This window comes from Medicago sativa, chromosome 2, assembly GCF_051527215.1.
Source record: "Medicago sativa cultivar Bolivia chromosome 2, Bolivia_mono, whole genome shotgun sequence".
Taxonomy (NCBI): Eukaryota; Viridiplantae; Streptophyta; class Magnoliopsida; order Fabales; family Fabaceae; genus Medicago; species Medicago sativa.
The window spans coordinates 16,548,900-16,566,073 of record NC_140750.1 but is presented as its reverse complement, the minus strand read 5'-3'; the positions used below and the strand labels follow the sequence as shown (position 1 = coordinate 16,566,073).

Below are 17,174 nucleotides of genomic sequence, written 5' to 3'. Positions count from 1 at the left end.
AGTTGGGATTTGTTAGAAGGTGATATTTGTAGGTTCATACCCTAGTTTCATGGAAACATGAATTTACCCAAGGTAGTAATTTCTTCTTTTATAGCTGTAATTCTTAAAAATCGAGCATCCGTGTTCCTTAAAGAATTGTAGGCCAACTTCTTTAATCGTTGGCATCTAAAATTTATTGCTCATATTGAAAAAGGTGTTTGAAAAGTTGATTTTAAAATGTTAAAATGTTTTTTTTTTCTTCTCCATCAAAGACAAATTCTATGACGATGCATTTGTTTTGTATGAAATCGTTGGTTTTGCCAAAGGGAAGAAAGATAGATGTGTGTTATTTACGTATTAGTGTGAATTTACAATAAAATACGACTAACTATTATTGAGTAAGAGTTTAATGTGATTGGTGCACAAGTTGTAATGTGAACTCGTCTTGGAAGAAAAGTTCACATCAAATTTTATGTCATTAGAGGTCAATGTCTCACTTAAATTTTCAATAACGTTGGTTTACTTTGTGTTCCTAAATGACTATCAATGATACCAAGATAATTTTTTACACATGTAAATTGGGGAAATACTTCCATGATATAGTTTTGGTGCCATTGGTGCCATTGGGGAAATCCTGGCCATTGATGTGTGTGGATGTGTGTGGGGATGTGTGTGTGATGTGTGTGTGTGGTGGAGATTCAAGCTATGGTACCAATGGCACCAAAGTGCTACTCTGTAAATTGTATGTCATTCTGTCTTGTTTTCAGTCAAATATTTAGACTAATATTATTAATACATTTATCTAAAAAATATTTTATATTATTAATTATCAACACTAATCTCTTCTACATCCTCATATCAACATAATCGACCAAATGATGACTATATTCACACATGATTTCTAATGTTTTATTTTTTTTCCTTTTAAAATTTTTGCGCCGATTTTTACCTTTGAATTATTAAATTCCAGTAAAAAAGTCTACCAAAAAACAATAAATTATTCAAAAAAAATTAATAAATTAAATATCTATTTTGACTGAATTAAATTTTAATATATTATATTTATATTACATTCAAATTTGAGAAAATATAAATACGATATTATGATACTGGTTGTAATTTTCTTGTACACTTGTAAACAATCTTTCTCCCGCGATTGAAGCTTCTCTTGTTCTCTCTCTCGATTGGATCTTAGGGTTTCACATCCAAATCCTTCAATTCTTCAATTCGCTTCGTTTCTAGGGTTTCTCCGCTACCAGATCCATCTTCAATTTCTTCTTCCTTCACCATAATTCATCATGTTTTGGCGAATGGCTGGTTTATCCACCGCTTCTCCGGTCAGTTCCGCAATCTCTATTTTCAATTTCGATCTCTCTTTGTTACGTTTAAGCTTCACTGAGACTGAATTTATACATGTTTTTGCTTGGATTTGATTTTCCGAGATTTCTTTTGAAATGAAGTGTTGTTGTATTTGATTTGCATCAAAAGTTACTATAGCGTCTTTTTTTGGATTAGGATTTTTTTTTTAATTGCTGCTTGTACCTCTCTGATTGATTATTCAGTTTGATTATACAGTTAAAATTTTCGTCTATGATTGATTGATACTTGCGTTTGAGATTTTTGAAAATCTAGCTGTAGTAATGGAAGTACAAGATTGTTAGTTGATTTTTGTGCAGGCTATTCAAGAAAATGATCAGTTGTGTTAATTTGAATAATAAAACGAGTTTCACTTACTAAAACACTCTTATTAAGTGTTGTTATAAGAGTAGTTTTTTTAGATAAGCATTGAGTAGTTAAGTGGGTTCATTTTTTAAATTTATTCAATAAATGATGTATCTGGTCTATATTAGGAATTAAATACATCATTTATTTAATGGAGACCGGAGGGAGCAAGTGTATATTAGCGGAAAAAAATAACTGATGCTTCGTTGGTATTTTAAACTGACAGTTAATTTGAGATTGAAAATATTGTAAATGAGACACTTATAATGAGACGAGGGGAGAATTTTATTTTTAATGAATGGAACAGTTCTATTTGAGATAAATAATCGTGGATACGAAATGGTGGACATAGATGATGAATGGAGCAGTGTGGAGGGTTTAGGATGCATTTTGTTTTTGGGGAGATGAATGACACTAATGAGTTTTGGAGGGTTTATGATATATGTTGTTTGTGGGTAGATGAATGACTGAAGTTCTACCATGATCCATGTTAGTAACGGTTTTTGCTGGTGTGAGGTCTGGATATAAATGAGGAGATTTGATTTGCTGTTGCCCATGACTTTGATTTTATCAATAATCTGTATAAATTTTCTAGTTTTAAAATTTAAAAACAATTTTTACTTCACCGTTCGTATTTCAAGTTTTTGGAAGATATTCAGGACTTTGGCTGGTGAATATTTTGTTCTTAGAAGCTTTTCCTTTCCTTAATCAGGACAGGTGGTCTGAGTCTGACCTGTCCCCTTTGAACATTTTCTCATGATGTATTTTGAGGTTTTTCCAGCCCAAGTATGGCTGAGGTTTTATGAACTTACGTGCATTTTTATGGACTCGTTTTTCTTTGCTTTTTGGCAGACAGGGTTGTTTTTGGCCTCAGTTGGTTGTTATGCTTTTTGTTACTGAGTTTTTTCATTCACTGATATGCGAAAGAGATTTGGATGGTTTATTTTAAGTCATGTTGATTCAATTATCTTTTATTTCTATTTGGGAGGATTTCTTATCCCCTGCCAGAGGTGCAGTAATACCTAACCTCAAAATTTCTAAGGAGGCATTTATGTCCCACACTCGAATTAAAATGTACGACTACCATGCACATTTCTAACGTTTCATTTGATATTCCAAATATCATTTACCTTGTTTTCTTTGTAATAGATGTGTTAGTTTTGATTGCTTTGTACTCTCTTTATTTTCCCCTCCCCTTAAATTAGTAATTACGTGCAAGCAAAATGTTCTTATGTAAAAAGGAATTTGGGAAAAAACTCTACTTAGAAGGTAAGATGTTTTATGAACAAATTGAAATAGACAAGCATATTTGAGAACCAGACAAACGTGTAAAGAATTCTATTTGCCCACAACACTCGATGCTATTTCACATAGTGAATGTTTGGTGTTCTGCTATTTTCCGCGACTCTGATTTTATTTATTGACATTTCTTTGGGGGATGGAATAACATTATATTGACTTGATTTAACTTTTTATATGAAATTTGGATGCCTCTTGGTTGGTTGATTTTACTCTTATTCTATAGATTATTGTCCTGCAGGTGGAGACCATTTTGGATAGGGACAATTTCACAATGGAGGAACTACTTGATGAGGACGAAATAATTCAAGAATGCAAAGCTCTTAATAGCCGCCTTATAAATTTGTAATGGTCTTCTTTTTCACTATCAAATTTATTTTTCGTTAAAGATTATTGTTTTGTTTTTGTGTTGAAGAAATTATCCTTATGAAGCGAATTGTAATATTATTCATCAGACCAGTTTGTTGACTGACTCGAGGGTAAATACTTTTGACTTCGTAGTATTGTTCAGGAATCAGGGGTGAGACCTAAGAATGATATAAATAAGATACTTGCATAAATCACTCAAGTGATCCCTTGTATTCTAACTAATCTTACTTTTCCATTGTTGATCACGAAAGTTGATCAGATTGTTAGGAAAAGTCTGATTTAGAAAAATTAAGATACTATAGTAATTCAAGGACCTAAGTTTTGCTTATCTTACTCAAGGACTTAACAAATTGTCATCTGGATTGTCGCCAAATTCTTCAGTGAAAACATCTATAAAAAAACTTAATTTAGCTTACATTTTACAACACCCTATTTCCATCTGTTAATCATGTAAGTGCATTTCAGTCTTCATTAATTGTTACAAAGGGTGAGGGTTGATCTTTTACTGTTGACCCGGCCTAATGGGAATATTCTTTTGTTGTAGCTCCGATTAATAATGTATTTCCTGAAGATTTAAATAAAATTTCTTCATTTCTGTACTAAAATATCTATGTTATGCTTAGGCGGACAGTTAATTCCTCCCTGTAAGAGATTGTTGGTGGAAAGAAGTTGTTATCATGTAATAAACTATGGGAATTTTTTTTTTTTTTTTTTTTTTTTTTCTGTTGCGAGATTTTTAGTTATATAGCTCTTTGACTTGGATACTGACAGCACACCTGTGTTTGGGATAACATTATCCCTAATTCCTCTTATCGGCTGACTACACCAGTATTGTTTTTATATATTGCACTTATTGCAGTTTTATATTATCTATTGTAGTTTGTCCGGAAAAGCACAGGTTGAACAATTGGTGCGATACATTGTTGAAGAGGCTCCTGAGGATGCTGAAAAGAAACGGACTTTTAAGTAGGTTGCTCAAATTGGTGATTGATTTAAATTCTTGTTTTGCTGTATATTTGCTGTGATGCATCTTAATTGCTATCGTTTTGTAACAGGTTTCCTTTTATTGCTTGTGAGATATTTACCTGTGAAGTTGATAGCATACTCAAAACTCTGGTGGAGGATGAGGAAGTAAGACACAAACTTATTTTCTTAACTCTTTTTACATGGCATTAATCCTTGAAAGAACTAATTGCATTACTCCTTGGCAGTTGATGAGTTTGCTGTTCTCTTTTTTGGAGCCAAATAACTCCCATGGTAACCTACTAGCTGGATATTTTAGCAAGGTACTGATTTAAATTTTTTTTAAGTACACTGCATATTTGGTTATGGTTTAGAATTCGTTTTGGCGTGGAGAGAGTTGGCCAATACTCATGCTTTCTGACACTTCAAATTATTTGAAATGAAAACAAATCCTGCTCGAGTTGGCCAATACTTACCCTTTGAAATCCGAACTCAGATTCTTTTGTAATTTTCTATCCTTCTCTTAATTATTTAAAAATAATCCCCGCTATTGTTTTTATTTAGTTCTATTGTAAATGATCCACGGCCTCGTTTTTATTAAGTTTTTATGCTGCTAGGTAGTTGTATGCCTGTTGTTACGCAAGACAGGTCCCTTCATGCAATATGTTCAAGTAAGTTCAGAACATCTTAACTTTTTTCATTCCTACATATTTTTTTCTTCCCGCAATGACATGCAGTTTCCACATTGAATTGTGCTGTGCAAATTATCACTGGAGAATAAAATATATATTCTTTTACATAATGCTAAATATGGAGAATAAAATGTATATTCTTTTACATAATGCTAAATAAATGTCTTGTAAAATTGCATAATTTGTGTTTGCTCTCCGCTCAAGGATAGGGAAATTTGATGTGGGTCCCACCTTGCTCTCACCCTTACCTTCATATTTTTTCTGCACAAGGAAACAAGTGAAAATGATGCATTCCTCTTTGTTGAGATTCTCACATTAGATGTGTTATGGTCGGAAAAAAGGTTATTTGTGGTAGGCATCCCTCACAATACAGTTCAATGTTGTGCGGATTGAGTTAGGTTCAATCCATATCTAAGATGGTATTATAATCTATTCTAGATCCGTTGGACCACCCTTTATTTGGCCGCGCGTTTGTCCAGTGTGTGTGTGTGTCGAGAGTCCCACATTGGATATGATACGACTTAAGGTTTTGTATCACTCACCTTACATGCTGGTTTGTTGAGTTAGACTTGATCCAAATTTTAAGATTTTTCCCTCTTGTTTTCTCTCAAAACAAACATAGCTTGTAGGTTGAACCAAGCCAAATATTGCTTGTCTATTTCTCCTATTCTCTATTGGACTACATGCATAGCAATTTGACTAGATGTTAAGCTTGTGAATAAAATTTATGTCACTCTTAACTTTATTTTTAAAATAGCACAACTACTAAGGCCGAAAGTGTAATATGTGTGTTGTGTGAATTTGAAACATACCCTACAGATTTCCCCACTTCTGTGGCATCTATAATATTAATAACATGTCTGAAGAAAAGGATGATAAGTGTGATATTGAAAAAGTTGCTAGATTGACACAACTTCAATACTTTTTCATAGTAATCTATATTCTGATAATGGACTGATGATTGCTTTTTTATTTTGTTTTAATCTTTCACTGAGTTGCAATTATCAATTTGCTAAATGTTTATCCAGGCTCACCAGGAAATCGTGAAGAAACTAGTTGAGTTGATTGGGATTACATCTATCATGGAGGTTGGTTTTTGTCAACATTTACTCCTTGCTTTGCTGTATATTATCTTTTTACTTGTATTCATTGTCTGGGATCAAGATCCTATCCATTTAATGGAAACTTCCATTTGGAGAGATTTAGACTCATAGAATAAAATAATATTATTTTTAAAATATTATTATTTTATTCCATGAGGCTATCTCTCTCCAAATGGAAGTGTCCATCAAATGAAGAACTCCATTGGCAGTACTTGCGTATTAGAATTGTTTTTCTTATTATTATAAATATTAGATGATTGTTTACTTTCATTGGTGACTGAATTTCTGTTACTCTTTGTATTATCTTATCATGTGAGTGAATGAGTGAGTGTGGTGCAAGACAATCCAATATTACTCCTTCGCAGTGCACTCATCAAATATGGCCGGTTGATTCTCTAGGGTAGTGTTTTAATGACTCTGACATTAGATACTGTTTGTGGGAGGAGAACTCTAGCACAATCAAATAAAAAAAAATGTCTAAATGTTTACATGAACTATTTATAGATTCAACGTAGAATAAAAATCCTAAATAGCAAACAACAATAAACAATCTCAAATCAAACACTCTGGATGAACGTGTGCCATAACATAATCAGCGAGTCACCCATATTTGACGATTGAGCAGCACAATGCACATTAAAGCTAGCTTATAGTCTTACAGTAGGTAAATAATATGGGAGCAAAAACTTGAGTCTAAGGTTTGAAAAGAAATGGGTAAAGGTACTAGAGCAATAGGCTGGTGAGGAGCAATAACTTGCTTCTTATATCTTTAGAATGTCACATTCGTTTCTAGTAGGAGTAAGTATGATCCTCCTCTAATTTTAAGTCTATTAGAATTCAAAAAACATTCACGTCTTTCATTAAAAAGTTTATGATAAAAGTTCTTCCTTCATCATTCTTAACTCATCTATTGGTTCAAATGTCTAGTTTCCCTTTCCCTACTTCCAGCAAGTCTGTTTTTCCCTAATTTGGTGCCTAAGGATTGATATAAACACATAATTATACAGGATTCCCAGTAATATATAATTAATTCTAATATTAACAATGATTTTTCGAATAAATAATAATGTTAATGTTATCATCCCTCGATTTAGGTAATTTACTAATTTCAAGAGGAGTATGCACAGTTGCAGCTCCTAACATATGTATTCCAGAAACAGTCTGACTTAACGACACTCCCCTTCAAGCTGTTTAATACATAGATACTCTCCATTTCATACTTGAATGCAATTGTTTCAGAAATCGGTCTGCTCAACCTTTAGCGAGAATATCCACAAATTTTCCTTGTGTGGGCATATATTATGATGTAGAAATCAAGCATGCACATATGGAGAACAAATCATTCGATCAAAAATGATTTGTCCCAAGTCAAAACCATAATTATTTTGAAATTAAGACCCTTATTAAATTAAATAAGAAAACTAGTCATCTTTATTTACATCTACGTGTGTGCCTGCGTCCTAATTCTAATGGTTATTTTTTTTCTTCCACAAACCAGGTTTTGATTCGCTTGATTGGTGCGGATGAGCATATGTATGCAAATCATGTGGATGCGATGCAGTGGATTGAAGAGACTGATGTGCTTGAGATGATTGTGGACAAGTTTAGTTCTTCTGTAAGTATTATTAATTGAAAAATGTCTTCATGATTTGGTATGTTAATATTTGTATATTAAGTTCTCATGCAATGCAAATAAGTAGTAAGTATGTGAATATGCATTGATGCTGTATAATTTTTATCTGCTGCCGCCTATTTTATACTTTATACGTTGTAATGAACAATAACAATTGTTCTATTACTGAATGGTTGAGTTATACACTCGTCTGTTTTTAATTTCACACACACACACACAGATATATATATATATATATATTCTATTCACGTGATTAAATTTCTATTTATAAAAATTCTGGATGACAAATAACAAGTTCAATAAAATCTGAATGAAGTATTAGAGATCAAGCAATGGAAGCTTTAAATAGTGAAAACGCCAGACGGGATTCTGAAAGTTTATACCTTAGTTGAGAGCAAATGATCATGCAGATTAAATTTAAAAGCATATTTGTGATACACATCTCATAGAACAGTGGGATTTTCATGAATCTTTGTCATTTGAGTTTGTGACTGTTCTTTGTATTAGTTTTAGTGGTTTTAGGATTGGATAACTGTATTGCCTGTGAAGAGGAGCATATTCACTTGCGCTGAAATTTTTTTCCCCCCTACTGGTGGATATCTTGTGTTACTTGTTTATGTACTATCACTTTCCCAGGATAAAACTTTTCCTTTAAACCCACTCCAATCTATAAAGACAAATGCAGATTGTAGTTGGTTTTGATAATTTCCTAGGATACATGAACAGATAAATGGTGTAAGGAATACTGTGTATAACCAGATTCTCTTTATTGAGAAGGCTAGTCGCAGAACATACTTTCACATTAACTGTACATTCCTTTGGTGTTACTTGCATAGGATTCTCCAGAAGTGCATACTAATACAGCAGAAACACTCTGTGCCATTACACGATTTGCTCCAGCAGGACTTTCTGCCAAAATTTGCAGCCCGAGGTAAATTGTTTTTTTTTTCCTTGCTGCCAATAAAATGCTACATCAGTTTCTCATGACTTGAAGTTAATGCATTTATTTCTCCGAGTGATAACTGATTTCATATTCTATTTGCAGCTTTATTGGAAGATTATTCTGTCATGCTCTAGAAGACTCTCGGCCAAAATCTGTTCTTGTTAACTCGTTATCTATATGCATATCTTTGCTAGACCCCAGTAGAATTTCTTTTGGAGCTTATCATTCCTATAACCGTCAAATGACTAACGGTTCCGCTGTAACTGCAAATCCTGAGACTGTTGAAGGCATGCTAGAAAGTCTAGGTAAGACTCCTCCTTATCAACCGCTGCCTTCAAATAACCTTTTATTTTTAGGTCTCAATTTACAAACTTTTATCATCGGGTTAGTATTATCATGTATGAGCTCTATTTTCTAAGTATCCCATATGCATAATAAAATGGGTACGACCCAATATTGATACATGGATATGAATTTTTTTATAAAATCAAGATACTACACAACCTTGATATCTTAAGACTCTGTTTGCAAATTTTGAGGGGAGGGGAAGGAAAGGCTTAGGAGGGGAAGGGAAGGGAAGGAAGGGAAGGGAGAAAGGAGGGAAAACCTTCCCCTTTTTTGGGAGTTAAAGAAACCAACAAGGAAAGGAGATGGAGGGCTATGTGATAATTTTACTATTTTACCATTTTTTTTTCTTAAAACCAATACATTGTGTTATACTTTGTAATTTATCTTGTAAATTATAATTGGAATTTTGAATTATTATGAGGACAAAATTGTCAATTTGTATGTTTAACCCCCCAATACCCCCCAATTTGGGGGAACTTTAAAATTGGACAAATGAAGCCCTTCAAAACCCCCCAAAACCCTTCCCAATTTTTTTAAAACTCCCAACAAGGGTTTACCTCTCCATAAGCCTTTCCTTCCCCTCCAAAACCCAACTCGCAAACAAAGCCTAAGACACATCCACACACCTATGGGCACACTCATGTAGGTTATTAACATAAATGCATTGCACAATTATGTTGGATTCAAATTTTTGTCAATTTACCACACAATCCAGATATGTTAACCAAAGGTTTCTTCCTCATCTAGAACCTTTTTTCTTCCTACCCACCCACTAACAGGGGAACCAACAAAGTTGTGATAACGAGTGAGAGAGGTGATAATCTTATCCTTAGTTGGGAAGTTGACCTTTGGATGTATTTGAAAAGTATCCAAAACAGGTGATAGTGCTATCTGTAGCTAGGAATCCATATTTATGGAAGTGTTTTTTTTAGGCAAGGTGGTCCAATCTCACCATAAATTTATTGAAAATAAAGAAAAATAAAAAAAATAAAATCATTGGTAGACATAAACCAAACACTAGAGTTGTGCTGCAGCCCAAATTGGCTAGCAGCAGCCATACCTGTTCCACACGTCCTGATTCACATGATTGATCACTCTGGATTTGAGTGCTCATTTTTAGGATTAGGTATATGCTCCAAAGAACCTTCGTTGGCATCACCCTCAGGTGTCGACCGGCAAGAATCACTCACAAGAAACTATCAAGAAACTAAATTCTTGTTAGAATCCTCAAGAGCCAACTCCTGAATTTGGTTATCGCAGTTATTGGGAGGGACATTGATGTTAATATGTCCTGTATTGGCCTTATGAAACTTACCACGAATTTCATGACAGCTTTGAACCGTAGCTTCGACACATGCCTTAGGAGCAGGTTCATTTATAGTTAGCAACTGTTTCAAGGTCCACCTCTGGAGCATGAATCATACTCGTTGTGACGGTGCAACCTCTGATGTCTCGGTTCCTTTTTAGAGCCTTTCCCTTATTTGAAGAAGTATCTGAGAAGTATTGGGATAAAAAAAATATAAAATAAACCAATAATTGGATATTTCCTTGGCACGTATCGGGAAGTATCAGATTCGTTTCGGTACTGGATACATGTTGGAATACTTTCCAATTTTTGGAGTATATGGGCTTCAGCATTAATATTGTCACCATGGCATATAATGGTGTCAGATTTCAGCCACATTGCCCATGGTAGGTTGATTTTACGATGTCAACTAATGATTGCCAAATAGCAGAGGGTTAAGAAGTGGGTGCCAATTTGCTCAGTTATTTTTTTGACTTTTTGGGTAATATGATCACTAGGGAATACGGAGTACAATATACCCTCTTAGGCATATGGTGTAAATGGAAAGTGGCTGTTCCTAGGCCATTGTAGCAAGTTTTCCTTTTTTACATGCATGTTTAGATGACCTATGCATATACGGAGTACAATATACCCTCTTGTGTTGAAGATGACTCTAATATGTGCACAATTGCTGATAATAGAACCATATCTGAGCAGCTTGACATTATGTAATAGGGGGAGGATAGTTTGTAAATGAACAAAATGCTATTTAACTTGCATCTTCATATGCATCTTTATATTGGTTGAATGTCTTCAGTAACGATAAAGATGTTTCTTCTGCAGGTGATCTACTAAAGCTTTTAGATGTTTCTTCCGCCGAAAATCTCTTGCCGACTACTTATGGCAAGTTACAACCGCCTCTTGGGAAACATCGTTTGAAGGTTAACAAATTAATTGGACTTATTGAATTTGACCATTTAATTATGTTGGTAATCGGTTGTTGAGTTCTGAATATGTTACGTCATAACACTTATAATTTATATATCTATTATTCATGATTTTATAGATTTTGGAAAGTTATATTGCAGCACTTCAATTGTATTAACTTAATATTTGTTATTTCAGATTGTAGAGTTCATATCGGTGTTATTAACTGTTGGTAGTGAAGCTGCTGAGAAGAAATTGATTGATTTTGGAGCTGTACAAAGAATTATAAACTTGTTTTTCGAGTACGTTCAACAATTCTGTTATCTTGTTCTGAAATCATTTGATGATCTCATGCCCTGATACACTTTTTGAATGTCGTAGGTATCCATACAATAACTTTCTGCATCACCATGTAGAAACCATTATAATATCATGCTTGGAGAGCAAGAGTTCTTCTCTTCGGGAACATATTCTTCGTGATTGTGATTTTGTTGGGAAAATTATTCAAGCAGAAAAGAATTTTACGTTGGAATCTGGTACAGACAAGGTCGAGATCTCTTCCATGCTCTCCCAAAAAATAAAATTTTATCAGCTTGAATGAGTGACTCAACTTCAATATATTTTGTTGATGATGATGTGTTTTTTTGCAAAATATTTTCATGCAGCCAACATCACCAGCTGAGGGTAAATCACCACCCAGAATAGGAAGCATAGGCCACTTGACCCGAATATCTAACAAACTTATCCAGTTAGGGAATAACAACAGTGTGATTCAGGAGCATCTGCAGGTCTGTAACTATTTTGTGTGAGGATGTTCAAATGTTTAAACTCAAATTTCTATACTATTTGCTACTTGGTATCAGTTGATCAATTCTGTTCTCTTCCCAAATCCCAATAAGTAGTTGCCATCTGTTTTGTTATTTTACATAAAATGTATGTTAGAAGTTAACTGTGTAGTCATGAAGCTCATTTTCAAACTTTCCAAATCTACAGGGAATTAGTGAATGGACAGATTGGTACATGAGTGTTCTATCAAATCGGAATGCTGTGGAAAATGTCTCTCAATGGGCTTGTGGGTATGTCATATTTCTTGACCTGCATCTTTTTCTATCCAATCACTTGATCTCCATTTGCACTATCTGAATGGGCTTAAATATTAAAAATTGCAATTCCTTTTGAATTGCATATGCATTTAAAAAAAATTGGTGAGCATATTTGGAAATATCGCTCGATAGTGAAAAGATATCCTCATTTCTTCAGCAAAATTTTGAAAATTAACATGATAGCAATTGATAGAACATTATACCTTGATGTTCTACAAGATAAATTGGGCTCCAAAATTTCTAATAGTGGTTTTATAGAGGGATGCATACATTTTCAAGAAAAAATTGTATGTGCCTGTTTTATTATGACTCTGAATTTTTATATTTTGGGGTAGCTTCATTGTGATTCTTTAATGAGCTTCTTCTGTATTGGTCATATCTCGGAAAATTATTTTTTGTTTTCTTTAGAAGATTCTTATGATGATTTTAAAATTATTGATCTTGTAGGAGACCGACAGCATTGCATGACAGAAATAGGGACAGTGATGAGGATGATTTCCAGGATCGGGACTATGACGTTGCAGCCTTGGCAAATAACTTAAGTCAGGCCTTCCGTTATGGCATCTATAATAATGACGATGACATGGAAGAGGTAAAATCAATTTTGTGAGCAGCTGTATGGCATTTTATGTGTCATTTTTTTATGGATCTTAATGGAAAAACTGAAACATTTGAAATTATCATTGAGATTTGTTGGAGGATTAGCTGTCCCATCTCAGTTGGAATTGATTATTGATGTGTCCTAGCAGTCACTTCATGTAAAGGCTCTCAATAGTTTTCTTCATAATAACCAAAGATACCTATTTGTGTGGAGTATCCTATCAGGATATTTTTCTGAAATGGGAACGACTCGGTCTGTGTTGAAGAAGACCGAAAAAAGTAATATCTTTGTTAGGAACAAGGATAAACAAATCAGAGTAATATCTTTGCTTGGTTTTAAGGTGCTTTTATAGGAATGATGTTATTTGTCTATAGTTGACACAATCAGCTCTCAAACTCTATTACATTAGCTGCTACTTTTTATGCTAATTTCTGGTGCAAATGTTGTCCAACAACAAACGGACAATATAATCTTTTGTGTAGCTTAGGAGTTTAGTTACTACTTCCTTAGTGGTTGAGTGTCACTTCACTCATTTTTCATAACTATTAATTTATTATAGAAAGATAAATTCCTGCTGGCGACCTAAGTGTTGGTTGTGTTGATTCTTCAATTGTGTTTTATTTTTTGGTTGGTTTGCTACTATTGTTTATCATGATTGTGTCATTAGCTTTGGATTTCTGATTTGTATGCCTGTGTTTCAGGTTCACGGGTCTCTTGAACGAGATGACGAGGTATACTTCTATTTTCCCATCAAATGGTAATTTGGAATGTTGGAATTGATGTGAGTGATCACGTGATTGAATCTGTAGTGGTTAATATACTTTGATATATTTTCTCATTTAAAGCAATTTTTCAAAGATTGCAAGAGCAGTACACTGTACGTACATAACTTGCCGTTGTTATGATCATCCAATTTCTAAATCTTATAAAATTATAGTAGCTTCTTGAATTATTACGAAGCTTTTGATAGAGCAATGTTTTTCTCAAGTACTCCCTCCGTTTCAATATGAGTGTCGCTTTAGCCAAAAAAATTTGTTTCAAAATGAATGTCGCTTTCAGTTTCCAATGCAATAATAACTTTTTATTTTCAATTGTACCCTCCAATGAATACTCTGCACGCTACTTCCAAAGTATTACTTTTAAAACTAACCAATAGTTAATAAGGATAATTTGGTAAAATAACCATTCTCTTTCTTTTAATCATTGCATTTCTTAATATGTGTGTAAACTCCTAAAACGACACTCATTTTGAAACGGAGGGAGTATATGAGAGGGATTTAAGCTTTTTCCTCCATGTTGAACCCATGGTTAAATACATTTTCTTTCTAGAAATAATTTCATTTTAGTTTGCAGTCATACATTAATGATTGTAATAGCCTGAACCTGATGGGAAGAAGGAGGAGCCCCAATTGAACCAATGATTATGGAAGTGGGAAAACCAGGAAAGTAATGATATAAAATAATGAAGATGGGTATTTATCCGGTGTCCATGAGCATAGGTGATATAGAGCGATGGAGTACAAGTGGAATGATTGAACTAAGGATTTATTTGGGTTTATTCTCTCAGCCTTTTAAGTTAATTTAGTAATATAAAATATTTTTTTAATATTTTTTTTAGATTATAAAATTTGAAGTAAATTGCAATATTTGAAGTAATATCTTTTTTAATTTAAATTCAAATAATTAGTTCTAGCCACAAGCTGTCATTAATAAGCTAATTTATTATTTATTGCTAGTTTATCTTCTACTTTTGTAAACCAAGCCTGCAGATGATCACACACTTAGGCATGTTTATTTGTTGTTGTTTGAGGTGATTTCTAATGTTACATAGGATCCCTATGCCCAAACCCCATGGGTTTAATAAAAAAAAAAATGTTACATAGGATATTTGGCTGAGATTTTCATTGGTGATTGTAAAACATCTGATATAGTATATATCTTGCAGGATGTCTATTTTGATGATGAATCTGCAGAAGTTGTTATATCTTCTTTGCGGTTGGGAGACGACCATGAAAGGTAAATGTTTTGTGCCTTTTTTGATCATTCACATGTCTGTTTACTTCAAATTGAGCTGTTAATCCTGGTACTGTTTATTTACATCTGTCATCATAAAAGCAGTGGGTCTTCTCTCTTCACAAATTCCAATTGGTTTGCTTTTGGGGAGGACAAAGATCGAGAAGCCAATGAACAGTCAACTGGCTCTCTTGCTTCTCCGTCGCCTAATGCTGAAGAGGATGTCAAAAACGCCGATGAAGATTATAACATGACTGCTAATGAAGATGAGGACTTGGTTGATACTGCGACGTCTTCTCCAGAAGCAGAGGCAGAACCAAAATTAGAACCTGTTGGAACCGAAAAACCTGTTGAGTGGGTTGAATGGAGGGAGTCTTTAGATGCCAGCGACCCTTCTGAGGTTCTTCCCAATGGAGAACTTGAGTCAGAATCAAGGAACAATGATCTTGATGCAGCCGAATCATCATCTCCGTCAACCAATGTTACAGTAACAAAGGATGAACATACGGATGCTGCACTATTAGCATCACTGGACGAGAATCTGAGCATTGGATCCTCTGTCCCAACTCAAACAGAAAGTGAAAATCCAAGTTCGCCTGCATCCATTTCTGTGGATGAGAAACTGGCTGAAGTTGGAGGAGACAGTAACAAGGACACAGCAGATGACAATAAAGGAATTGAACAAATGAGTAGCTAATGTAAATTCCTCTGAATTGGCATGGGTGACTATGCAACAACATTAACTAGGTGGGAAGATGAAATTTGGAGTCTGGCTGGGCAGGAGTATTTAGTACCCCTATGCACGCTGTGATATTTTTTTTCTTATAGGAATATCAATTTTTTTCCCACCTACTTCTAAAGCTAGAAATTCAATGTCTGATGATGTTTTAGCTCTTGCTATTTAGGTGCTACTGAATTCTTCACCTGTTCATATCAATATTTAGCTCGCCCAATTAGGTGATACTGAATTTTCCCCTTTATAATGTCTAGTTGTTCATATAAATACATCTCTTTTTAGTTTCATTCAAATGATTCCTTGGCACAATCTGTAATTAAGTTTTCAGATATTGTGACTAGAGATTTAAATGGGTATTGGACCGGTTGGCTATCTGTAGAAATTTTCACGACGGATACTAACACAACTATGTGCATTTGTCCACATAAGTGAGCTGGTATGAATGTGGATACGGGTACTAATGTACTCGCTCTGTATCAGCATACTAAATATTTATTTAGGTCCTTTAAAAAAATGTTCATTTAGGTGTTTTGAGAGTTGTTTTCGTATTTCATTTTATACCTCTTGTTTTGATTTGCAGGTTGATTTACTCTAACTGTGAAATATTCACTATGTTTCTTATAGAATCTTTTCTAACAATAACTTTTACTTTAGATCACTCATAATCTTACAACATGAAATCTACTAGCCTCGGCTACTTTACCAATTTTATTTCCGAACCATATTAAGCTTACACAAAATTCTTCAATATATATATATATATATATATATATATATATATATATATATATATATATATATATATATATATATATGATGAAATACTTCTGATTGTCATGCAGAATAAAGTCGTTCGCACAAAACAAGACATCATGCTACCTTTGATTCACGATCTTTCCATTTATGTATTGCAACTTATATCGACATTATCTATTGGATATGAACATTCCCACCTCTACAAGAGTGGGTGTCACAGCGCGATTTCTTTATATTGCCATCTAGAAATACTTCTAAAAAGTGTATGAGTTATTGTAAAAAGAGGAGTGTTATTTGAACAACCATTTGGTTGACAACCTTTGAGACAACCATAATTTATAAAGAAAAAATTGATGTTTGCACGAAAACCAAAGCAATAAAGAGATAAAGTAAAAAAGAATGTGAGTATGGGAGAAAAAGTTGTCACAAAAGTTGTCAAAAAATGGATGTTCAAATATCATTTCTCATGTAAAAAATGTATGAACCAGTTTTATACTTTACGAATACATTTTTGTCCTCTAGTGACTTCAAAACATGAGAAGGATGGGAAAGTTCTCCAAAAATAGGGAACACCCTTTCTTTCTCAATGGTAAAGTTGATATTTAGAGTTATTATTCACATTTAGGAGGATTGATATACAAGATTCAACCTATAAAGTTTAAGACTAGTCTATTTTAATCCATCAAGATGTATTAATTTAGT

General features: G+C 33.7%; 1 protein-coding gene across 1 annotated transcript; it reads left to right on the top strand.

Annotated features, from left to right (window-relative positions):
- Positions 1–1,105: 1,105 nt before the first annotated feature.
- On the top strand, positions 1,106–16,009 carry LOC146945001 (SIT4 phosphatase-associated family protein). Its single transcript, XM_085743369.1, has 19 exons — positions 1,106–1,316; positions 3,242–3,345; positions 4,249–4,335; positions 4,425–4,500; positions 4,581–4,655; positions 4,950–5,003; positions 6,053–6,112; positions 7,626–7,742; positions 8,597–8,691; positions 8,806–9,008; positions 11,180–11,277; positions 11,462–11,565; positions 11,645–11,810; positions 11,929–12,051; positions 12,257–12,339; positions 12,814–12,958; positions 13,669–13,698; positions 14,913–14,983; positions 15,086–16,009. Exons 1-19 carry the CDS (start codon positions 1,278–1,280, stop codon positions 15,675–15,677), a joined length of 2,322 nt encoding a protein of 773 aa, XP_085599495.1. The 5' UTR covers positions 1,106–1,277; the 3' UTR covers positions 15,678–16,009.
- The last annotated feature ends 1,165 nt before the right edge of the window (positions 16,010–17,174 follow it).

Coding starts and splice junctions, on each gene's coding strand:
- LOC146945001 (XM_085743369.1), top strand. CDS start 1,278: ATGTTTTGGCGAATGGCTGGTTTATCCACCGCTTCTCCG. Junction 11,278..11,461: donor TTGGGAAACATCGTTTGAAG/GTTAACAAATTA, acceptor TTGTTATTTCAG/ATTGTAGAGTTCATATCGGT. Junction 11,811..11,928: donor TGGAATCTGGTACAGACAAG/GTCGAGATCTCT, acceptor ATTTTCATGCAG/CCAACATCACCAGCTGAGGG.